The sequence below is a fragment of the Ovis canadensis genome, chromosome 2, assembly GCF_042477335.2.
Source record: "Ovis canadensis isolate MfBH-ARS-UI-01 breed Bighorn chromosome 2, ARS-UI_OviCan_v2, whole genome shotgun sequence".
In the NCBI taxonomy this organism is placed as follows: Eukaryota; Metazoa; Chordata; class Mammalia; order Artiodactyla; family Bovidae; genus Ovis; species Ovis canadensis.
In genome coordinates this window covers 119000115-119025826 of record NC_091246.1, presented here as the reverse complement: position 1 = coordinate 119025826, position 25712 = coordinate 119000115, and the positions used below count along the sequence as shown (strand labels likewise).

The following is a 25712-nucleotide window of genomic DNA, read 5'->3' as shown; positions in this document are numbered from 1 at the left end:
CTAGATGAGTTTGGTGTTCAATTCTTGACTTGTGATATCCATACCTAGATGATTGGTATAAATTTGATTTCACATCTGCTTGTAAGGCAGGCTGAGTCTTTGATTTCCTGTGAGTTCTCTGTGCCCAAAGCTTTGTGTGTGTAGTATGTTGCCCCCCAGGTCCTGGCTGATTGACAAGCAGCTCCTGTTCAGTGGGCGTCCTGTGTCTTAAAAGGCTTTGGTGTGCTCTCAGACCCCAGAACCCCTTGGCTCCTGTTGTGTATGTGTCTGTGTGAGTCCTGGTTTGGCTCTTGAGGCATGTCCTTATATACCCTCAGCTTGACTATCTACTCTTCTAATACTTTTTCGACTGTATTATTGTCCATATTTCTATGGTACGGGTGCTTGAGAGTGGGGTAGAGGTGCTGTTTCCACAGGGTTTAACAAGTTTGTTGATATTGAGCTTTTCTGTATATGTACTTATAGTTAGGTTTAAAAAATTCCTCTTATGAAATACTTTACCTCAGATTCTCAATTACTAGGATAAACATTTTTTAGTCTAGTTAAAAAAATACCTATACTGGAAGTTTTTCCTTTAGTATTTGAATAAAACTCAATTTGAGGTATTATTTCATCTTTAATAAAAATTTGAAAAGCATTCATTTTTAAGGGCTTCTAAGTAAAAATTGTTTTTCTCCTTTCAGTTGCATGCTGCCATTAGTCACCAGGTTGACCCAGAATTCCTTGGTTTAGGTCTGGGCAGCGTCCTCCTCAACAGCCTGAAGCAGACCGTGGTGGCCCTGGCCAGCAGTGCGGGCGTGTTGAGCACTGTGCAGGCGGCCGCCCAGGCTGTGTTGCAGAGTGGGTGGTCAGTGCTGCTGCCTACTGCTGAGGAACGGGCACGGGCACTCTCTGCCCTCCTACCCTGTGCAGGTGGGCTTGGGCCAGGAACAGGGGTGGTGTGGGGCTGGCACAGGAGGAGTGCTGGCAGGGGATGGTGCTTACCACACACTGGCGAAAACACTTGTCCTTTTCCAGTTTCAGGTAACGAAGTTAACATAAGTCCAGGTCGTCGATTCATGATTGATCTTCTCGTGGGCAGCTTAATGGCTGATGGAGGCTTAGAATCAGCCTTAAATGCAGCCATTACTGCAGAAATCCAGGTATGGTCCTAGGAATATGTGTGTGTGCACGTGTGTGTAAAAGCTGATGGAAGTGATTTTACTTACCAGTGAGCTGAGATTGAAACTTTGCCAGAATTGAAACTTTGAAACATAAGACTTTGAGTAACATCCAAATATTTCTGTAATTAAAAATTACAAGTAGTTTAAAAGAACTGAGTTACTGAGTATAATAAAATATGCCCACTTTGTGTCTATTCATAAGTGAATTTGACAGGTACCCCAATCATAATATAAATCATTGCCATCATCCCAGAAAGTGCCTTTGTGCCCCTTTGCATGTGAAGTTAGCATACTTTCCTGCCTTTCTCAGAAGATGTTGTCCAGTTTGGGGGACTTTATTGGCTAAGGGACTTCCAGTGGTTCAGAATCTGCCTGCCAGTGCAGGGGACCTGAGTTCAATCCCTGGTCCAGGAAGATTCCACATGCAGAGGAATAACTAAAACTGGGCACCCCAACTACTGAGCCCAGAGTGGCATAACTGCAAAAGTTGGTGCACTGCGTAACAAAAGAAGCCACTGCACTCAGAAGCCCACATACTGCAACTGGAGCGTAGCTCCTGCCTGTCGCAACTAGAGAAAGCACGTGTACAGCAACAAAGACCAGTGCAGCCAACGCTAAATCAGTAAATAAGTAAAAATTAGAAAAAAGTTTTTTTTGCCAGTTTTGATTTTCACATAAATGATATCATACAATATGTACTGACTTGTGTTAGCTTTATTTTGCCTTGATAATGAGTTTTAGATTCAGATACGTTGGATGTATTATTAATTTTTGCTATTGAGAAGTGCTTCCTTGTGTGATTATGGCACTATTGATGTATCCATTCTCTTGTTGGTAGACATATAATGATTTTTGATTATTAAAGCTGCTGTGATCATGCTGTATAGAAGTCCTGTAGTGAACACTTGTTTTTTCTTTTGGGTAAATACTGTGAATTAGAATTTGCTGGATCCTAGGGTGAGTGTATACAATTTCCCAATGTGATTGTGCCATTTATTGCACATTTAAGCAGCCAGTATGTGAGTTCTAGCCCTTTCTTAACTTCATTAACATGAGGCATGTCAGTCTTTTTTTAAAGACCATAGCTATTCTGGGAGTAGGGTGGGGTGTTAGTTTGTATTTGCATGTGTATATTTGTCATTCATGGCTACTTTTTTTGCTCTCGTTGTCATAATAGTTTTGAATTTAAAAACTTGCACTGATAAAATTGGATGATGTGAGTGTATTAAAAATGTTTTGAAAATATACCTACTTTGCTTAAATTGAAAAAAATTAAAAGCAGTCAAACATATAATGATGTTAGTAGCAAGTATGATGCATTGTGTGCCTTTTCTCCCTCAGATGCTGTGCTGTGTACTTTACTTTCATTTTCTCTTTTAACTTTGTCAGCCATGTTGATGTCGACAAAAGAAATCAGTGGATTTAAAAAAGGGATAGAAAATTTTATTCAAGCCAAATATAGGATTATACCCCAGGAACAGCCTCTCAGAAATTTCTGAGAACTATCACACCCATTACAAGTCAAGGCACAGTTATATAAGTTTTTTGAGATAGAGGGCTGTACATTAAATGATGTTATTATTGACAGTTTACACAGTCCAGATCTAAGCCTCCCCATGGCCTCTTAGAAAATCAAGTAGGAGGCATTACTTGTTGATCCTGGTAGAATGTTTCTCTTTGGTTGAGCAGGTATATCTGCTGATGAGGAGGTTTAGTCCATGCATAATGTGAATACACAGGGGCTTCCCTGGTGGCTCAGACGGTAAAGTGTCTGCCTGTAATGCAGGAGACCCAGGTTCGATCCCTGGGCTGGGAAAATCCCCTGGAGAAGGAAATGGCAACCCATTCCAGTACACTTGCCTGGAAAATCCCATGGACATAGGAGCCTGGTAAGCTACAGTCCATGGGGTTGCAAAGATTTGCACATGGCTGAGTGACTTCACTTTTACAAATATGAATACATCATGTACAGCGAGGAGAGAAAGGCCATAGGACAGAGAAAATTTTTCTGTTTAAATTTTTCTTGTAGTGCCAGAAAATGTGATTTTTTTTCACTAGTGGAAAAAGTTGTCTTAAAATTTCATTTTGTAGGCATGGACACAGAAGTACCACAGAAGTTAATAGTGGTGCTAAAGTGTCATGGCTAGTGAGTGGCAGTTTGTTGATTCTAGGCTGCTTCCTTCTCTTCCTGAGTCTCCTGTGGCTCAGTGTAACAGCTCACCTGATGGGAGCTATGATATGTGGACTAGACTCAAGCAGTGTTTTTAGAGCCTGTTAATTTAGTAAGCATATGTTTATTTTGTGCTTCCTGCTGGAGAGTGGAACCTTGGGAGGGGAAGAGAGGCTATAGAGTATACAGATGGTGATCCCTAGATAATAATTAAGGTTCATAAAAAAATAGCCAAAGGCCATTTGTTTTAAGACAGAAATACTTTGAAGCTACAGAAAGGCATAAATAAAAAACCTCATCATATGGGAATAATCATTGTTAATACTTTTTTGTGTATAGTCTTCCAGGCTTTCAAAAATGCAAATATTAGTAGTAATTATAATGTTAGAATTGGTCTTAGTGGCTTGTATCTTTCTCACTCATCAGGTTGCCATGTCATCTATATTGAACACCCTTCTGCTGTGTCCATTTGTTCTGTTGGCTTTGGGGAAGTCTGTTGTAAGGAAAAGGACTAACATTTCCTTTTTTAAAAACAATTTCTTTATTGTTGACCATTTAGGTTTTAGATATTTTTACTACTATAAATATTAATTCTACTTCCAAAGAAGGACAGTGCCAAAGAATGTTCAGACTACCGTATGGTTGTGCTCATTTCACATGTTAGTACAGTTATGCTCAAAATTCTTCAAGTGAGGCTTCAACAGTATGTGAACTGAGAACTTCCAGATGTACTAGCTGGGTTTAGAAAAGGCAGAGGAACCAGACAGCAAATTGCCAACATTGATCGGATCACAGGAAAAGCAAGGAAATCCCCCCCCGCCCCAAATCTGCTTCTGTTTCATTGACTATGAGAAAGCCTTTGTATAGATCACAACAAACTGGAAAATTCTTAAAGAGGTGGGAATACCAGACCACCTTACCTGTCTCCTCAGAAACCTTTATGCAGAAGGTTATCAAGAACCTTTATCAAGAAGCAACAGATAGGGACAATGGACTGGTTCCAAATTTGGAAAGGAGTAACATCAAGGCTGTATATTGTCACCCTGCTTATTTAACTTATATGCAGAGTACATCATGCGAAATGCCGGGCTGGATGAAGCACAAGCTGGAATCAAGATTGCCAGGAGAAATATCAACAACTTCAGATATGCAGATAAAACCACTTGAATGGCAGAAAGTGAAGAGAAACTAAAGACCCTCTTGATGAGGGTAAAAGGTCAGAGTGAAAAAGCTGGCTTGAAACTCAGCCTTCAAAAAACGAAGATCATGGCATCCAGTCCTATCACCTCATGGCAAGTAGATGGGGAAGGAGTGGAAGCAGTGACAGATTCTTTTTTTCTTGGATTCCAAAGTCACTGCGAACAATGACTGCAACCATGAAAGAAAAAGACACTTGCTCTTTGGAAGGAAAGCTATGACAAACCTAGATAGTATATTAAAAAGCAGAAACATCCCTTTGCTAACAAAGGTCTGTCTAGTCAAAGCTATGGATTTTTCTGGTAGTTATGTACAGATATGAGAGTTGTATCGTAAAGAAGGCTGAACACCAAAGTGATGCTTTTGAATTGTGGTGTTGGAGAAGAATCTGGAGAGTCCCTTGGACTGCAAGGGAGATCAAGCTAGTCAGTCCTAAAGTAAATCAACCTTGAATATTAATTGGAAGCTTTGATGCTGAAATTGAAGCTCCAGTACTTCAGCTACCAGATGTGAAGAGGCAACTCATTGGAAAACATTCACTTGCTGGAAAAGATTGAAGGCAAAAGGAGAAGGGAGCGGCAGAGGATGAGATGATTGATGGCATCACCAACTCAATGGACATGAATTTGAACAAACTCTGGGAAATAGTGATGGACAGGGAAGCGTGGTATGCTGCAGTCCATGGGTTGGAAAGAGTTGGACATGACTTAGCAACTGAACAACAACATTACTATAAGTAATTTTTAATTACATTCTTAAAGATTACAAGTTATTGGTTTTAAGAACGATAGTTAGGAAAAAGATGGTAAAGATGGCAGAGTAGAAGGATGTGTATTCATCTTCTGCAGGACCTCCAAAATTGCAGCTCACTGCTGAACAACCATTAACAGAAGACTGTTGGATCCCACCAGAAAAAGATACCGCACATCCAACAGCAAAGGAGAAGGCCCAACAAGACGGTAGGAAGGGTGGAGTTGCGTTTAGAATCAAACCCCATACCGGCTAGACATATTTGGAGGGCTCAGACAAAACTTTGTGCACACCAGGACCCAGGAACCCCACAGAGACAGCCAGACCTGCCTTTGATTGTTGGAGTGTCTCTTGTGGAGGCCTGGGTCAGCAGTGGCCTGCCGTGGGGACAGGGGCTCTGGCTGCAGCAGACCTGGGAGGCATGGCGTGTAGCATAAGTCCTCTTGGAGGAGGTCGCCATTAGCCTCATCATAGAGCCACCGAGCAGATGACCCACAAACTGGAGAACGATTACACCAAAGACATTCTGGCACTGTTACAACAGTTCAGGGGCCCACAACAGATTTCCCAACCTGGGATTCCGGCAAAGGGACTGAGAACCCGAAGGAATTTAACTTTGGAGGCCAGGGGACTTGATTACAGAACTTACATAGGACTGGGAAAACAGGCTCTTGGAGAGGGCACAAACAAAACCTTGTACACCAGGACCCAGGAGAAAGGAGCAGTGTCCCCACCAGAGACTGAGCCAGACTTGCCTGTAACAGTCTTACCAAAGAGTAAGGCGCACTGAATACAACAGTCCTGGGAGCTGCAGCATACTAGCATAATTCCTTTTGAAGGAGGCCGCCATTACTCATACCATGTTTTGGCCTCAGGCCAAACTACAGGGAAGGAACACAGCCCCACCCATCAACAGAAAAATGAATTGACCACCTGATCTGCCTCTTGAGAAATCTGTATGCAGGTCAGGAAGCAACAGTTAGAACTGGACATGGAACAATAGACTGGTTCCAAATCGGAAAAGGAGTACGTCAAGGCTGTATATCATCACCCTGCTTATTTAACTTACATGCAGAGTACATCATGAGAAACGCTGGACTGGAAGAAACACAAGCTGGAATCAAGATTGCCGATAGAAATATCAATAAACTCAGATATGCAGATGGCACCACCCTTATGGCAGAAAGTGAAGAGGAACTAAAAAGGCTCTTGATGAAAGTGAAAGAGGAGAGTGAAAAAGTTGGCTTAAAGCTCACCATTCAGAAAACGAAGATCATGGCATCCGGTCCCATCGCTTCATGGGAAGTAGATGGGGAAACGGTGGAAACAGTGTCAGACTTTATTTTTTTGGGCTCCAAAATCACTGCAGATGGTGACTGCAGCCATGAAATTAAAAGAGGGTTACTCCTTGGAAGAAAAGCTATGACCAACGTAGGGCTAGATAGTATATTCAAAAGCAGAGACATTACTTTGCCGACTAAGGTCCGTCTAGTCAAGGCTGTGGTTTTTCCTGTGGTCATGTATGGATGTGAGAGTTGGACTGTGAAGAAGGCTGAGTGCTGAAGAATTGATGCTTTTGAACTGTGGTGTTGGAGAAGACTCTTGAGAGTCCCTTGGACTGCAAGGAGATCCAACCAGTCCATTCTGAAGGAGATCAGCCCTGGTATTTCTTTGGAAGGAATGATGGTAAAGCTGAAACTCCAGTACTTTGGCCACCTCATGCGAAGAGTTGACTCATTGGAAAAGACTCTGATGCTGGGAGGGATTGGGGGCAGGAGGAGAAGGGGACGACCGAGGATGAGATGGCTGAATGGCATCACTGACTCGATGGATGTGAATCTGAATGAACTCTGGGAGTTGGTGATGGACAGGGAGGCCTGGTGTGCTGCGATTCATGGGGTCGCAAAGAGTCGGACACTGAACTGAACTGAACTGAGCATGGCCCCACCCATCAGAGCTAGCCAGCCAGCCCCTCCCATCAGGATGCTTCCAAAAGCCTTTTATCCATATCCTTCAGAGGTCAGACAGAATGAGAACCACAGTTGCAGGAATCTAACCAAACTGATTTCTGGTGGCTCAGATGGTAAAGCGTCTGCCTACAATTCAGGAGACCTGGGTTCAATCCCTGGGCCAGGAAGATCCTTTGGAGAAGGAAATGGCAACCCACTCCAGTACTCTTGCCTGCAAAATCCCGTGGATGGGGAAGCGTGGTAGGCCACAGTCCACAGGGTCGCAAAGAGTTGGACATGACTGAATGGCTTCACTTTCACTTTCAACCAAACTGATCACATGGATCACAAGCTTGTCTAATCTAATGAAACTTAAGAGCCATGCTGTCTAGGGCCACCCAAGATGTATGGGTCCACTGGATGGGTCCATAAACCATGGTCCTCTGGAGAAGGGAATAGGAAACTACTTCAGTATTCTTGCCTTGAGAACCCCATAAACAGTATGAAAGGGCAACAAAATATGACAGTGAAAGATGAACTTCCCAGGTCAGTACGTGTCTAATCTGCTGCTGGAGAAGAGTAGAGAAATAACTCCAAAAGGAATGAAGAGATGGAGCCAAAAAGAAAACAGAGCCAAGTGGTGGCTGTGACTGGTGATGGAAGTAAAGTTTGATGCTGTAAAGAACAATATTGCACAGGAACCTGGAATGTTAGGTCCATGAGTCAAGTTAGATTGGAAGAGGTCAAACAGGAGATGGCAAGAATGAACATCAGCATTTTAGGAATCAGCGAACTAAAATGAACTGGAATGGGTGAATTTAACTCAGATGACCATTATATTTACTACTGTGGGCAAGAATCCCTTAGAAGAAATGGAGTAGCCCTTGTAGTCAACAAGAGTCCGAAATGCAGTTTTTGGGTGCAGTCTCGAAAATGAAAGACTGATCTCTGTTCATTTCCAAGCAAACCATTCAACATCACAGTAATCCAAGTCAATGACCTGACTAGTAATGCTGAAGAAGATGAAGTTGAACGATTCTATGATGACCTACATGACCTTCTAGAACTAACACCAAAAAATGATGTCCTTTTCATCATAGAGGATTGGAATGCAAAAGTAGGACTTCAGGAGATATCTGGAGTAACTGGCATGTGTGGCCTTGGAGTACGGAATGAAGCAGGGCGGAGGCTGACAGAGTTTTGCCAAGAGAACAGAGTGGTCATAGCAAACACCCTCTTCCAACAACACAAGCGATTACTCAACACATGGACATCACTAGAGGGTCAACACCAAGATCAGATTGATTACATTCTTTGTAGTGGAAGATGGAGAAGCTCTATACAGTCAGCAACAACAAAACTGCGAGCTGACTGTGGCTCAGATCATGAACTTCTTATTGTAAAATTCAGACTTAGATTGGAAAAAGTAGGGAAAACCACTATACCTTTCAGGTATGACCTAAATCAAATCCCTTACAATTATACAGGGGAAGTGACAGATAGACTCAAAGGATTAGATCTGATAGAGAGAGTCCCTGAAGAACTATGGACGGAGGTTCATAACATTGTACAGGAGGTGGTGAACAAAGCCATCCCCAAGAAAAATAATTGAAGAAAAGCAAAGTAGAGGCCTTACAAATAGCTGAGAAAAGAAGAGAAGCAAAAGGCAAAGGAGAAAAGGAAACATACCCATCTGAATACAGAGTTCCAAAGAATAGCAAGGAGAGATAAGAAAGCCTTTCTGAGTGATCAATGCAGAAAAAATAGAAGAAAACAGTAGAATGGGAAAGACTAGAGATCTCTTCAAGAAAATTAGAGATACCAAGGGAACAGTTCATGCAAACATGGGCACAATAAAGGAGAGAAACAGTATGGACCTAGCAGAAGCAGAAGATATTAAGAAGAGGTGGCAAGAATACATACACAAACTATCCAAAAAAGATCTTAATGACCCAGATAATCATGATGGTGTGATCACTCGCCTAGAGCCATACATCCTGGAATGCGAAGTGAAGTGGGCCTAAGGAAGCATCACTAGGACAAAGCTAGTGGAGGTGTTGGAATTCCAGCTGAGCTATTTCAAATCCTAAATGATGATCTGTTGAAGTATTATACTCAATATGCCAACAAATTGGGAAAACTCAGCAGTGGCCACAGGACTGGAAAAGGTCACTTTTCATTTCATTCCCAACGAAAGGCAGTGCTAAAGAATGTTCAAACTCCCACACAATTGCACTTATCTCATATGCTAGAAAAGTAATGCTCAAAATTCTCCAAGGTAGTCTTCAACAGTACATGAACTGAGAACTTTCAGCTGTTCAATCTGGATTTAGAAAAGGCAGAGGAACCAGAGATGAAGTTGCCAACATTCGTTGGATTATAGAAAAAACAAGATGTTCCAGGAAAACATCTACTTGTGCTTCATTCACTGCCTAAAGCCTTTGTCTATGTGGATCACAACAAACTGTGGAAAATTCTTAAAGAGATGGGAATATCAGACCACCTTACCCGCATTCTGAGGAATCTGTATGCAGGTCAAGAAGCAACAGTTAACAGAAAAGAACAAAATTCTGTAAAGCAATTATCCTTCAATTAAAAAATGAAAAGAAGCAACAGTGAGATCCGATGTGGAACAATACACTGGTTCCAAGTTGGGAAAGGAGTACGTCAAGGCTGCATATTGTTAACCCTGCTTATTTAACTTCTGTGCACAGTACATCATGCAAAATGCTGGGCTGGATGAAGCACAAGCTGAAATCAAGATTGCCAGGAGAAATATCAATAACCTCAAAGATTCAGATGACATCACCCTTATGGAAGAAAGCAAAGAGGAACTAAAGAGCCTCTTGATGAAAGTAAAAGAGGAGAGTGGAAAAGCTGGCTTAAAACTCAGCATTCAGAAATTCAAGATCATGGCATCCAGTCCCATCAGTTCATGGCAAATAGATGGGAAACAATGGAAACAGTGACAGACTGTACTTTCTTGGACTCCAAAATCACTGCAAATGGTGACTGCAGCCATGAAATTGAAAGACACTTTCTCTTTGGAAGAAAAGCTATGACAACCTAGACAGCATATTAAAAAGCAGACATCCCTTTGCTGACAAAGGTCTGTCTAGTCAAAGCTATGGTTTTTCCAGTAGTCATGTATGGATGTGAGATTTGAACCATAATGAAGGCTGAGTGCTGGTGAATTGATGCTTTTTGACTGTGGTGTTGCAGATAACTCTTTGAGAGTCCCTTGCACTACGAGATCAAACCAGTCAATCCTAAAGGAAATCAGTGCTGAATATTCATTGGAAGTACTGACGCTAAAGCTGAAGCTCCCATCAATTTGGCCACCTGATGCGAAGAACTGAATCATTCGAAAAGACCCTGATGCTTAGAAAGTTTGAAGGCAGGAGCAGAATGGGCTGATAGAGGATGAGATGGTTGGATGACATCACTGACTCAATGGATACTATTTTGAACAAGCTCCGGAGTTGGTGATACACGGGCAGGCCTGGAGTTGGTCATCACTAAGCAACTGAACTGATTAGGAAAAAGTTTCAGTAATAAAATTTGGTCAAAAGCACACACAGTTTTAAGCTTTCCAACCCATGTTGCCTTCTTACCTTAATTGTGGGTGGCATAGTTCTAGTCTAGCCACTTCTCAGGATGGAGCGGACTGTTGTGTTTAGACTTATTCTGCTGTTTACTGTTAGAAAAAAATGACCAGAAGGAAAGAAGTTGTATGCTTTTTTCACAGTAAATTTGGCTGCTAGAGGAATGCTTGGTATATAGTACAACCTCAGAAACATTGGTTGCATTGGACTGGCAAAAGATACCTCCTTCAGAACTTGTTTAAAATAATTTTATTGAGTTCTACTTCACCTAGTATAAAATTCAGTTTTTTAAAGTGATTTTTTTGGGTATATTTGAAGAACTTTTCAGCCATCGTCACTAATGTCTAATTTCCTCACTTACCTCACTCCATAAAGAAAGTCTGTGCTCCTTAATCGTTTCTGTCCATTCCCCACTCCTTGTAGCCACTGACTACCACTAATCCACTTTATGATTGTAAAGATTTCTCTGTTTTGGACATTTCATATAAGTGAATTTATAAAGTGTGTGGCTTTTTATATTTGGCTCTTTCCAGTTAACAATGTTTTCAAAGTTGAGTGAGGTTGTGACCTTCATATTGTACTTAATTTTTAAAAATTGCTAAACAGTATTCTCTTGTATGGATATAGCTCATTTTGTTCACGTATTTATCAGCTGATCGACATTTAGATTGTTCCCCCGTTTAAGTTACTATGAATAATGCTTTTATGAATATTTGTGTGTAGGTTTTTTTGTGGACATATGTGTTTATTCCTTATGGGTATATGCCTTGGAGTAGAGTTGCTGAATTTTATGGTAACTCTGTGTGTAATGTTTTGAGGAATAGCCAGAGTGTTTTCTTAAGTGACCGTACCACTTTACATGCCCAGTAACATTGTATGTCAATTCCAGTTTCTCCGTATCCTTGCTAGTGCTTGCTGTTAATACTATTCATCTTTTTGTTCTGCTGTCCTGACAGATGTGAAATTCCCTGATGACTAATGATGTAGAATATCTTTTCATGTGCTCATTAGCTATTTGTATATCTTCTTTGAAGATATGCCCATTCATTTTTTGCTTACTTTACAATTGGGTAATTTATCTTTTACTTTTTGAGTTGTAAGAATTCTTTCTCTATTTTTTAGGTCCCATGTCAGATACAGGACTTGTGGATATATCCTCTCATTCTGTGGTTTATTGCTTCATGTTTACAAAGCAGATAGTTTCTGCCTAGGTGATCTCATTGGGTGTTGTGAGGTAGCAGGAGTAAAGGTTTCAAGAGCTTCACAGAGGCTGGAGAGCATTTGCACTGCCAGCCTGGACTTTGGGTTTGTAGGACAAATTGTCTGTTTACAAACAGAGCAGCTGAGCAGTGTGATTTTCAGTGGTTGGCTGTGAGCCAGTGTCCCCAGGTGTGTGGGTCAGCGCAGAGCTAGGCCGTGGGGTCCAGGCTCAGCCCATGGTGCCTCCATGCCTGCTTCTAAGACTACTGGTAACCAATTTGTACTTTGTGAATTACAGGATATTGAAGCCAAAAAAGAAGCACAGAAGGAAAAAGAAATTGATGAACAGGAAGCAAATGCCTCGACATTTCATAGAAGTAGGACTCCATTGGATAAAGACCTTATTAATACGGGAATCTATGAATCTTCTGGAAAACAATGCTTGCCTCTGGTTCAGCTTATTCAACAGCTTCTTAGGTAAATAGTATTAGATGTATTTTAATAGAATTATTGGTTTTCATAATAAGATAGATTGAGTGCTGGGGACTCAAAAATGTCTTCAGTTGTTGAGGAAATACTCCAAAAAGTACCTCGGAGAGACTTTAGAGCAGACTGTTAAATATAGGTGAAATGAGAGGTTAGAGTGTATGAAGTAGAGATGCCAAAGGTTTTCACACAAGAGAAAATTGGAGTGTGTGATAAGTGTAGGATGAGATTCTTATCTTCATTAATAAGTGGCAGATAAAAATGGAAATCATCGTGGTAAGATTTTTTTTTTTATAGTTAGTTGTGTCATTGGCCATTATGTCTATCATAGATTTATATATATTCATTTCTAAGACAACTTTTAAAAGCTGAAGTAAATAAAAGAATGGTGAGCATTATATTTGAAGGACTTATCAGAAGGAGGTAAGATTCAGTGAGAGTCAGAATATGAACAGAGACTAACATAGATAAGGGCTGAAGTAGTCACTCACTGTTTATTGAAAAATGTCAGCCTGTGTCACGGTGCCCTTCAAAAAAAGTGAAAGAGCAGGGTGGTTTCTGAAAGGCATTTGTTAGACAGTGAAAAATTATTGTCCTTTATGTAACACAGCTCCACTCTGTGTAAACCTGGCTCCTGGTTTATTTTTTATGCAGAAAGGAAAGCGAGCCCTAAATCCAGAGCGGTGGTGGGTGTGCTTGTGTGGGTGGCCTGCCCGCCATATGAGGAAACACCAGAGTTTACTAGGCACCCTGTGGCTTTTAAAAGAGGATGTTTTATAGCTAGTTCCTTTTATAGATTTTAGTAAATGCTAATTAAAATGCTTTTTCTTATTTTTAAAAATAATCTGATGATGGTTTTTTAAAAAATCAATGTTTGTACATTTTAATCCTCAGATTCACAATTTGAAATAAAGTGAATTAACTCAGTGTAGTCGGTGGTAATGAAAAGAGCTTGAGAATTTTTCCTGGAAAATTTCAGTGGTGATTGCTTGTGTAAAGTTGGCAGCTGAAACTCTGCCCAGTGTGGTAACTGTGGGAGTAATAACAGTAGTGTTTACATTGCAGAGTTAGTTAAGGATCAAGTGAGAAAATGGTCATTGCTATGCAGAAGTTTTAAAGCAAAAGCATGTAACTCAAGACGTGCTTTTCTGTGTTCTTAACTATGCCTTCCTTCGCTGTGGGGGCTGTGCCTGGGCCCACTGGTTTCACTGCCAGCCAGCACTGGGCTCCCTGTTCTCCATCCTGTGGTAGGTTACTGTCCTCATGAGAGGCCAGCTCTCTTGCTCTCCTGCCTGTTCAGACCGGTGTGTAGAGACCTGTCCCTCTTACCTGCCTGCACCTATGCTATTTAGTTTGGCAGTCATTCGCCACATTGATGTGATGAACATTTGAAATGTGTCCACACTGTAGCCAAGACACTGAGATTTTATTTTTTTATTAATTAAAATTCAAATTAAAAACTTAGACCTGATTCAGCTATTAGAAAACTTAGTTATGTTTGGAATAACTTAGCCATATGAATTTACCTTTTCATCTCTTCATTTTTATGAGTCTTAAGTGCAGATCAAGTATTTGCAATGAAAATTTAGTTATCTGAATTGAAATGTACAAAGTACACAAAACATACACATGTACGAAATATACAGAATACACAGTGGCTTTTGAAGACTTTGTGTAAAAAGAACTAATATAAAATACTGTCAGTGTTTTTTATTGGTTTTACATTGAAATGATAATATTTTAAATATATGGTAATAAATACATTATTAACGCTGATTTTGCATGCTCTTTTTACCTTCATTGATGTGGCTGGCAGGCATTCTAAATTACGTGTGTAAGTCCCTGGCAGGCGTTTCCTTTTACACCGTGTTCTCTGTGCCATTCTCACATTGTCTTCTGAACCTTCCTCTTTACTTTGGTTCCTTTGGCATGCGGGCAGGAGCTGGCCCCACAGCAAGTTTATAATGAAAATGTACCTATTTGGAAAACACAAAACAAAAACTGAATCATGGAAATAAATAGTACCTTAAAGTTTTTTGGAAAAGAGAAAAAGAAAAACACATGAACGACTTTCTCACTAACAGAATGCCTGTGATCTCATCTCTTTTCATAAGCATAGATAATTTGCCTTTCCTCTTACAGAGATACTTACTTTAACATTTATTTCCAACCTTAAGGTTTTGTGACTAAATGAGACTCATGTGTTGACTTGGCTGATGCAGTTATTGAAAAATAATCTGAAGGTTTACAGTTTGGAGATTTTGGAGACATCTGATGCGTTTTATTATTTGGAAAACAGTTGGAGAAATTGTAGTTTGCCCAAAGTAAGCCATGAAACAGATTGCAGAGTAACTCCTATGCTGACAAAGAGCCACAGAAAACCATTTATATTTGGAAATAGAGAGCTATGAAGATTTTTAAGTCAATGAACGCTGTCAGAATTATGCACTGACTGTGGTTCTGAATTTTCTACTAGGGAAATAAGTTAACATTTGTATTGTGTTCTGTTAATATACTTTGCTCCATCATGTGTGGCATAAAAGCCAGATTCTAGACCGTTTCTTTTAGTGATACCGTTATCAGGGCAGGTTATCAGGTCATGGAGCAGGAAGATGAGGCGAACTGAAAACAAAGCCCTGAGCACCCACTTGCATTTTGTGTGGCTAGGAGTGCTGAGCACAAGCCAGGGTTCCCTATTGCCTTTTGTTTGCAACCCTGTGTATGTTGATGTGTGTCTTCTGCTTCTGTCCTTACTCCACTGCTATAGGTAGAGTAGAGTGAGGACAGAATGAGTTCCTGGATTGAGCCCTGGGGGCAGGTATGGTTGATGGAGGTTCTGCTTAAACCTGCTATTGTGTAAGAAATCAAAGAAGTGGAGCAGAATGCTTCTCCATGGCCTGGTGTTGTGCAGAGGTTCTGGACTCTTCTCCTCAGTGACTATGCCAGGTGCTCTTGGCTGCAGTAGGGCTGGTGTGGTGGGGCTACATTGACAGAAGTTCCCAACCAGGCTCTGCTTTGGCTCTTTTCTTTCTCTAACTCACTTTCTCTTCCTCTTCTCAGGACCGCAGGTCAGGCCTTTTCTGCTTGATGCTGGGACTGTCCCTGAGTGGTCAGGTCTGATCTGGTGTTCTCCGTGCCTTCTAATCTGCCTTCACACTCACTTGAGTTACCTTCTTGGACACAAAAAGGACAGCATGTTTCTTTCAAAACTTGATGGCTGAGCATTGCAGAATTTATTCTCAGCAGCCTGGCACTCTGTCACCTACACTGTCCACTATGTCCACTCCCCTTCTTTGTCTTGACCTCTGTGCCCTTGTTCCTTTGCACTCTGCTCATGGAACATTTACTGCTGTTCTAATTATACTTTCTCTTTTCTCCCCACTTATCTACTGATGGTTCATTACTCAAGTTGGATCCTGCAGTTGGAGTCAGACCCTCTGCTCCTTGCCTCGTTTCTGTGCTCTTTGAGCACCTCTTACTGTGACATGTTTTATTTGTACCCACTTTAGTCTTCCTGCTTGTACTTTCTGAGCCCTGGGTATCCCTCACATGGCCCACTCTGGTGCTTAATTGAGTAGGTCTGAAGGTAGACTTTTGAGGCAGATGCAGAAATGTGAGTGGATCTTTAAGAATAGTGTTGCATTTGTATTTGAAATGAAGTGCAAAGGGATCTTGTCTTTAAGAGTAGTGTCACATTTGTATTTGAAATGCAGCTTTGGATAAAAAATTATATAACAGTTACTTTTCCTTCCAAAGGTTAATAGAGGAGTTTTCTATTATTTTGGACTATTCCATGCAACTCCTTAGGAGCACATTTGTAAGGCAAGGGGTGTCATTCTACCTTTTAGTGTCTTCTGTGTGCCTCTGCTTAGTTTTGAATGATGTGTGTTTATTGCAGATACACCTGACGCACATTGGGGAAGGAAGCCAGCCGCAGGTCACGTTGGGTGTATGGTCTTTATTTCTGATTTTAATTTATGTTGTGATTTTTTTTTTTTACATCCCTCCCCCCTTTAAAGACAAACATAACTTGCTTAATTTTGCAATTCTCTTTCTCCTGCATAGAAACATTGCTTCTCAGACAGTAGCCAGATTGAAAGATGTTGCCCGTCGGATATCATCATGTCTAGACTTTGAGCAACATAGTCGTGAAAGATCTGCTTCATTGGATTTGTTGCTGCGTTTTCAGCGCTTACTTATCAGTAAACTTTATCCAGGAGAAAATATTGGTCAGACTTCAGAAGTTTCTAGTAAGTTACTTTAAGTGTTAAAGTGTCTTGTATGTGTTTTGACTTTTTTATTTAGGCTTTTTGACATACCTATTCTGCATGGCCCACATATGTAGGTCTTATACTATTAGATGTACCATTTGTGGAGGACTTTATTTTGCATCTACTTTTTTTTTTTTTGGACAGATATTTCTGTTTTAAACTCATCAGTATTTTTTTTCATTGTGTTAACATTTAAATTCCTTAGACATGAGAAATAGCATCCTTTATGTTCAGGTTAGTCTTATAGAAGGTCTGTTAGACTCATTCCACATGTTAGTTATGGACTGTTAGAGACTGACATAATATGGGGACAGAATTGTGACCTAATATGTGTACGTCACCCTGGTAAGCTAGATGAACGTAGTAGGAGAAATGCATCATCGTTGGAGGAAGAGAATCTCAGTTACAGCTTTAGTTTATTAGCTGCTGGATATGGGACAAAGTCTCCCGGGAGTTGTTGATTCCTCACCTGCCAGAGTTAGGATGAGACTTGAGGGTGCCTATAAGAATTAGGATGATACGTAAGAAAGAGCTCAGTTCTGTGTACAGTGTAGAGTAGAGCACTTTGCACAAACTCCAGAGGAGTGGTTGGCTCTTTATGGGATAGTTCTGTGCCAGAAATGGAAGGGTCTTTTGTTAGTGTTTTTATAGCTAGTGTTTTCTAAAACAACTTGATTACTTCCTGAAAATAGTTAGGCACTTGTAGAAGATGGAAAATGTCAGGTTGAAATCAGTGAACCATTTCAGTCTGAAAGAGGTGTCATAAACTCACAAGGACTAAAACGCTATTAAGAGTCATATAGCAGGAAGAGTTGAAGATTTTTTATGACATTGAAAACCGCGTAACTGTTCATTGAGAGTAATTTTCAGGCTTTAAGATTTGGACTTGAAAAACATGTATATTGGACATAAGGTTTTAGAACTCTAAAGTTATAACTTTGGTTTACTGTTTTTAAACACTGTGTAGTTCAGTGTTTAAAAATTGATATATCCAAACTCACTGTTTTTCAAATTATGTGCTGTAAAAGGAGCCAAGGACTAAGGGTTAATAACCACTCCTGTTTGAAAAAATTATTATAGGTAAAAGATGTAATAGATAAAGCTAGAATAGTGAAGCAGTGAAGTTTATTTACAAGGTAAGTTTTGATAGTGCAAATGAAGTTCTCTACATCTCCCCTCCAGGTCCTGAACTGATGGGGGTTGGGTCCTTGCTGAAGAAGTACACAGCCCTTCTGTGCACACACATTGGCGACATACTGCCTGTGGCAGCCAGCATTGCTTCCACCAGCTGGCGGCACTTTGCAGAGGTGGCCTGCATTGTGGAAGGGGACTTCACTGGTACTTACCTTGTTTCCTAAATGTCGGCCTGTATTTATTTTTGGAGATTGATATGATTTAAAATGTATCATTTTGTGATAAACTTGCATGCCTTTACCTCATATATCTAGTCCTGTAGACTAGACTACATGTCTAGTACTGTAGACTAGGCTATATCTAGTCCTAGTCTTTAACCATTTGCTTTTTTAGTTGCAATTCTAGAGTTAAGCAACCTGGTGTAAATAGAATTGGTATTTTAGAGTCATACCACTGTTACTAGCACTTCAATAATGAAGTAAATGGTAATTGTCTAGTTTTATTTCAACAACATAAGAATTAGTTGCCCCTTAAGGACCTTAATAAATTTCTATATTGCTTAATATTTTTTCAAGTTAATTCTATGACAGAAGATTATTATGATTGAGTGCTTTTTTCCTGATGATTAACTTAGTTGAAAACACTTAGTTTTTCTGAATAAAAAATTCTAGCTACTCCTTTTGTGTTGAAACGGTGTTTTCAAAATATTTTTATAACTCAAAGGGTTCTGTTTGATACCTCTGTTTGTTTCTTTCAAAATGAAGGAGAAAATAATCCTGTAGAGTATACTGAAGGACAGGTGTTCCTTATCTTGTGATTTATCAGGATTTAAACATAGCCCAAGCTTGTAAAGTGATTTTATAAGATAAAGACTTTTGTTTTAAGGCTAATTTGTTCCTTTTTCTTTTTAAATGTAGGTATTCTCCTTCCAGAACTAGTAGTGTCTATAGTGCTTCTGCTCAGTAAAAATGCTGGTCTCATGCAGGAGGCTGGAGCTGTCCCTCTACTGGGTGGCTTGTTGGAACATCTGGATCGGTTCAACCACCTGGCACCAGGAAAGGAGAGGGATGACCTTGAAGAGTTAGCCTGGCCTGGCATCATGGGTATGGCATCTTCACTTAAGGACTTGCACTGGGGAAAGTTTTGTCCTAGTCTGCTCTTTCATTTGAAAGACTAATTTGACAAAGGAACACCAGTTATTGCCATTTTCACTGATTGTAGTGTGGAGAAGGAGGTGGCAACCCACTCCAGTATTCTTGCCTGGAGAGTCTCTCGGACAGAGGAGCCTGGCAGGCTGCAGTCCATGGGGCCACAGAGTCAGACACGACTGAAGTGACTAAGCACTTTGATGGTAGTGTAAGTGGAAAACAAAGATAATCCGTATCAGAATAGTTTTGGGTTATATTTAAGAAAAATTTGTTAGTAATGGTTGTTACATCCTGAATTGGATTATTTTAGAGCATTCTGGAAAATCCTTTCTTGGGAATTGTCTCCAGAAGGTATAGTTGAAGTGATTAGTTATGATCCTGCTTTGGAGGCAGACATTGATATGGGAAGGCTTTCTTAAACTCAGTGGCCTTATGTGATGTTAATGAGTTATGGAATTTCCATAGTCTACTGGGCACTTCCCATCCTTTCTGTCTCTAGTGCTTACCAAATTGAAATGAAACTTGTCTTTTCAAAGTTTTGAACTTTGACACTTTTGAATCTAAGTCTAAGCATTATGACTTCCGGACTTACAGAATTAATTGTGCTTTACCTTTCATTTTATAGGAAAGCTGAAGCAAGGTAGGCCTTTCTCCCATTGTAGACGGTCATTTTTATAGGTATTACTTAACGCAAAAAGTAACAAGTGTCCTGAGGAAAATAGCCTTAGGATATTGAACATTATTTTTTATTTCTTTATTAAAGCTAATATTTTCAGCACAATTCATCTGCTTCGGTGAACTTAAATGGTCATTTGTGATTTTTGTCTGTTTATACGGTTGAGAGCTTATAATTTGATCAGCAGTTCAGACATAGTTATTATAAGACATTTTTTTATTGTGAAGTGTAACATAGACACAAAATTACCAAAATCAACTTTGAGACTGATCACAGCAGAAACCATTTATTAAGCAGAACCTTCCCAAACACTGTCTGTGTCTTACTGAAAGGTTTCTCTGGGCTTTTGTGCTTGCTGTTTCCCTGCTTCTGTTGATCGTTTTATCAGATAGGCATGTGACCCATAACAAATCAATTGCTTAAATGTTTGTCTGTTTCTTGGTGGTTTGTAAGGTGTGCTTTAGTACAGAATGCCAGATTTCCACAGTGATTGTACTGGTCTTCATCTCCAGGAAGTGGGAAGTACTCACTGTTCCACCTCTATGCCTAGAGATCATATGCCGTTTTTTTCCATAGGCGTTTTGTCTGTAGGTTCGTTGTGCCAGCACTCTTGGGTGGAAGGACTGTTGTGGTCTCTCCTCTGGAGAACAACCTTTGACTAAATCAGTGACTCTCTGCCTGTGTCTGCTTCTGAGTGTGAGCTTCCTGCCAGACCATACTATACCTGCTGGCACCTCTAGTGCGCTGCGCAATAGAAATGGTGAAAATGGGCACTCTTGTCTTGCTCCTAGGAGCAGAGGAAAAACTACCCAAAGTATATTTTTTGTTGTTTTTCCTTTGTAGATACCTTAAAATATTAAGAATGTTTCCTTTGGTTTCTGAATGGACATTAAGTTTCCTCAAATACTTTTTTCTGCATCTCTTGATGATTATACAGTTTTTCCTATTCATGTTGTGGGTGGCAAATTTCATTCTTTTTTATGACTGAGTGGTATTTTATCGCATATTTAGGTGTGTATATTGTGTGTATGTATATCTCACGTCTTCTTTATCTGTAACAGATGTAACATTCATCTGTTAGTTCCCACCTTTTGGCTGTTGTGATTAATGCTGCTGTGAATATGGGTGTGTAGATGTCTGAGTCCCTGATTTCACTTCTTTTGCGTATACAGCCAAAAGTTCAGAATTCTTGCTTGGACAATTCCCTAGACAGAAGAGCTTGGCAGGCTGCAGTCCATAGGGTCAAAGAGTTGGACACAACTGAGTGACTGAGCACCAGTGCAGTTGATAATTCCATTTTTAATTTCTTAAGGAATTGCCATTCTGTTTTCCACAGTAGCTGTGCCATTTGAAGTTCCCACAGTCAATGCACAAAGAAACAGGTCTGATTTTTCCACGTACTTGGCCAACACTTTTTTTTTTTTTTTTAAATAATAGCCATCCTACCTGGAGATTGTCATACTGAGTGAAGTAAGACAGACAGGAGAAATATCATATGACAGCCCATATATGTGAAATCTAAAAAGAAATGATACAAATGAAATTACTTATAAAACAGAGACTCGTGGTCTTAGAGAACAAACTTAAGATTGCTGAGGGAAGGATGGGGAATGAGATAGTTACAGGAATTTGGGATGAACATGTACACACTGCTATATTTAAAATGGATAAACAACAAGGACCTATCGTATAGCATGTGGAACTTTGTTCAATGTTATTTGGCAGCCTGGATGAGAGGGAAGTTTTGGGGAGAGTGGATATGTTTGGCTGAGTCCTTCACTGTTCATCTGAAACTATCACAGCATTGTTAATTGACTATACCCCAATACAAAATAAAAAGTTAAAAAAAAAAAGTAGCCATCCTATTAGGATCAAGTATTACATTGTAGTTTCCATTTGGTTTCCCTAATGATTAGTGGGGGTGTGCATCTATTTATGAGCCTGTTGACCACGTACATATCTTTGGAGAAATGTCTTTTCAAGTATTTTTCCTCCTTTTAAATCAAGTTTCTTGTTGTCATTGTTGAGTTGAAGAAGTTTGTTACATGTTCTGAGAATATATGACTTGCAAATATTTTCTCATTCTGTGAGTTGCCTTTTCATTCTATTGATAGTGTCCTTTGTTTTTTTTTTTTTTTAATGAAGGTTGTCTGTACTTTTGGTGTCTTGTCCAGAAAAACGATTGACAGATCCTTATGAAGTGTTATGAAGCTTTCCTCCTATGAGTTTTATTTATAGTTTTAGCTCTTATGTTTAGGTTTTTAATCTATTTTGAGTCATTTTTTGTGTATGGTGAGAGGTACAGGTCCAACTTGATTTATCTGCATTTGAATATTCAGTTTTTGCAGCACCATTTGTTGAAAAGACTGTCCTTTCCCCATTGAATGGTCTTGCCGTTCTTGTAAAAAAAAAAATTGCCTTTATATTGTGAAGATTTATTTCTGGGTTCTTCTGTTCTGTTGCTCTAAATGTCATTGTGCTGGTACTACACTGTTCTTTACTTTTTTTTTTTCCCCCTTAGGGTTTAATTTGAAATTTTTCTAACTTTTTGAGAAATTATGCTAGTTAGCATAGTGATATTTTTATAATGTTTATTATGAAAATGTTCCAACAGATAAAAGTAGAGAAAATACTATAATGAATGTACAATCAAGTATTACCTTCCCAAGGACTTCCCAGGCAGTCCAGTGGTTAGGACTCCAAGCTTCCACTGCAGGGGCACAGATTCAATCCCTAGTCAGAAACTAAGATCCTACATGCTGCATGGCGTGGCCAAAAAAAAAAATTACTCACATTCCCTAAGCTCTCCTATGCTTTTTATCTGATTGATTATATTATTTTTAAAACAAATTTCTGTCTTAAAAAAGTTTTTATCATTAACAGTAATCTTTAGAGAGAATGAAACCACAGTCTCATTGTTCTAACATGAACAGATTCATTACTCTTTTTATTAGTGGTTATGTTGAGTCAGGATGTAGACAGGTCCTCTATAGTCAAGGTCATATATACTTGTTTTTTTAACCCAACAGCATATCTCCAGGCTCTCCTCCCTTGCTTTGGTTGTACTGTTTATTTTTGTTTGTTTGTTTTTTAAAGAAGTAGGCTGTTTGTTCTGGAGAATTTCACATTTTCTGAACTTGGTTTATTGCATTCTCCTCTTCAAGTCGTAACATCTTTTGTCAGTGCTATTTTCTATGAACTGCTGATAGGTTTGCTCAGATTTGGTTTCCATTTTGTCGGGTCGGAGTGTTGCTGAGGTCATGCTGTGTGCTTTCTGTTTCGCCCGTGGTGCTGGGTGGCCCCCCTTCAGCTCTGTCACGTGGACCAGGGGGTTCCTATAGTGTGTCCGCTGTACAGTCCTCTAGCAACCTTGCCCTCAACTGGTAGCACGAGGCACAATTTGCACAGGAAAGACACGATCCTAGCGTGATTCACCATCACCCCCAGCCCACCTTAACCGCTTTTTGTAATAGTAAGTGGAGTCCTACTGCTTCCAAAGGTGACAAATGAAGTTTTCTCTTTTTTTTGAAGCACCATTATTAACTCATTGAATTTTATTGGTTTTATGTTTATTAACTTTTTAGCTTTTATTTTTTCCTAATATGTACATTTAAAGATAGAAATGGCTTCAAAAATATACTTAGCTATATGTCACAAGTGTTGATTTGCAGTGTTTTCATTATTGTTTGTTTCAGTTTTCTGATTCCCACAGTCATTTTTTTCCTGGGAATTTTGGATGATATAGATATAATAACAGCATAATTTCAAATGTAGGGATTTTAATTTTTTGTTGCTTGTTTTACTTATTTATTTATTTATTGCCACACCATACAGCTTACAGGATCTTAGTTCCCCGACCAGGGATTGAACCCAGGCCCTTGACAGTGAACATACAGAGTCCTAACCACTGGATTACCAGGGAATTCCCTTAGCTGTTTTTAACTTAACTGCATTGTAGTCATTTTACATGCTCTGTAACTTGACTTATTTGAAATTTTTCAAGTTTGCTTGATGCTTGGTATATGGCCAGGCTTACTATTCATCCTATCACATTGTGTTTTTGTTTTCAAATTTTTCTGTATCCTTATTGAATTTTTGTTTGTGGTGGTAGTTATAGTAAGATGTATGTTAATTTCTTATTGTGTTTGTGGATTTGTCTATTTCACCTTGTAGTTCTTTCACACAATTTGTTCTAGTCCTTTTATCTATTGATCTATTGATTCATTGATTTTGGTTTCTGTATACACAGAATCATTTTTTACAGGTCAGAACTGTAGAAATAATGAGGAAGTAACACTTATACGCAAAGCTGATTTAGAGAACCACAATAAAGATGGAGGCTTCTGGACTGTGATTGATGGAAAAGTGTATGATATAAAGGACTTCCAGACGCAGTCATTAACAGGAAATAGTATTCTTGGTAAGGCGTTGCTTTTTTTACTTTATGGATAAAGGTTGTGAATGTGTCATTTTAAGTAGACTGTCTAGTTTGGTTTAAAATGATCAGTTTAGTAACTGTTCCAGGTCTCATACATTTTAGTCTATCAGTGACTTTCTATCGCAGCAAATTCAGACATATTTAAAGAATTTCTTATAATTATGCAGTTTTTGTTCCAACACTTGTTGGAACTTGTTCCAGGTTCTCAGTTGACTCAGACAGCCCTGGCAGAGGGTGAGAGATCATATTACTTTGGAGTTAACCTGCACAGTCTATTTCCTGTTTATATAATAAATGGCTAGGCAAACTGTACTGAAGTCATGTTGCTTTTGTCTATTTTATTTCAGCTCAGTTTGTAGGGGAAGACCCAGTGGTAGCTTTGGAAGCTGCTTTGCAGTTTGAAGACACACGGGAATCAATGCATGCTTTCTGTGTTGGTCAGTATCTGGAGGTGAGGCTGTGTGTGTGGTGAGCAAGGTGGACATCAGTGGGGACCCTCTCTGGATATTTCTGATAAGTTTTTACCCTGAAGTATTGATAGCTGGATCTTTGGAGGAAGGGGTCATTAAATGAAAAGTAAAGATCTTTTAGAGATTTTTTTTAATAAGCCAATTTGCATTTATTCCTGTTAAGATTTATGATGTACTGATCTTGAAAAACTATTTTAAAATTGTTAATTTGTAAGAAATACAAACCCTGATCCACACACAAACACAAAAAAGTTAACTTTTTATCTTTACAATTTTATTGTAATTCTGTGTAGAAATTTGGAAGGACTTACCATCTTAATAGGTATTTTTGGGGAGTAGCTATTTCATAGCATAGTGTTTTAGAATAGAAATATGCCCATTCTGTATATTCATAAGCATTGGGATTTATATGTTGAGGTTGACTTTCCAGATGTGGAACAGAAGTGACCAAATGTATTAATTTATGCCTCAAGGGTAATGTTCAAAGGATCTTATGAAGGGAAAAAATAATTTTGTTTATAACTTGTCACATGACTGGCAGCGTTTAAGATTATTTTCATTTGAACCCTTTCTGTTCTACCTTCTGTCTGACTTCCTCAGGAATTTTCTAGTTAAGTCGTTTATCATTGCTTTGGATTTTCTACCAGTAGACCTATGCGTACTGTCTGCTCTCAGTTATTGAAATCATCTGTTATTGTGGGGTAGCCTGAGCTCACTATTATAGGATATAGTCTTTATTATGGCAGTATAACTTGTTTAAGGATAAAAGCTGTTGGAATTCTTGATTGAATGTTGTTAATTAACTCTATTTTCATTTCATACTGATAATGAAATTTATCTTTCCCAGCCTGACCAAGAAGTTGTTACCATACCAGATTTGGGAAGTCTGTCTTCACCTCTTATAGACACTGAAAGGAATCTGGGCCTGCTGCTTGGATTACACGCTTCCTATTTAGCTATGAGCACACCACTGTCTCCAGTTGAGGTCGAATGTGCCAGTAAGAAAAATTTTGTTTTCTGTTAACAGATTAGCAGGTTAGTTTAGCTGGAGCTGT

At 39.4% G+C, this 25712-nt stretch overlaps 1 protein-coding gene and 1 non-coding gene across 8 annotated transcripts in view; both read left to right on the top strand.

Annotated features, from left to right (window-relative positions):
• HERC2 (HECT and RLD domain containing E3 ubiquitin protein ligase 2) overlaps positions 1-25712 on the top strand; it is a 243505-nt gene that overhangs the window by 75061 nt on the left and 142732 nt on the right. For 4 of the 7 annotated variants that reach the window (XM_069576809.1, XM_069576807.1, XM_069576812.1 and 1 more), the window contains 9 exons: positions 684-912; positions 1018-1142; positions 12333-12511; positions 16586-16770; positions 17974-18129; positions 18843-19028; positions 23999-24169; positions 24535-24638; positions 25505-25655. In XM_069576809.1, coding sequence (XP_069432910.1) covers positions 684-912; positions 1018-1142; positions 12333-12511; positions 16586-16770; positions 17974-18129; positions 18843-19028; positions 23999-24169; positions 24535-24638; positions 25505-25655 — 1486 coding nt within the window. The remainder of the gene's footprint in view (positions 1-683; positions 913-1017; positions 1143-12332; positions 12512-16585; positions 16771-17973; positions 18130-18842; positions 19029-23998; positions 24170-24534; positions 24639-25504; positions 25656-25712) is intronic. The other 3 variants (XM_069576811.1, XM_069576814.1, XM_069576810.1) reach the window with 2 other exon arrangements.
• On the top strand, positions 2908-2979 carry TRNAY-GUA (transfer RNA tyrosine (anticodon GUA)). The gene has a single exon. It is a non-coding gene; the product is annotated as a tRNA-Tyr (tRNA).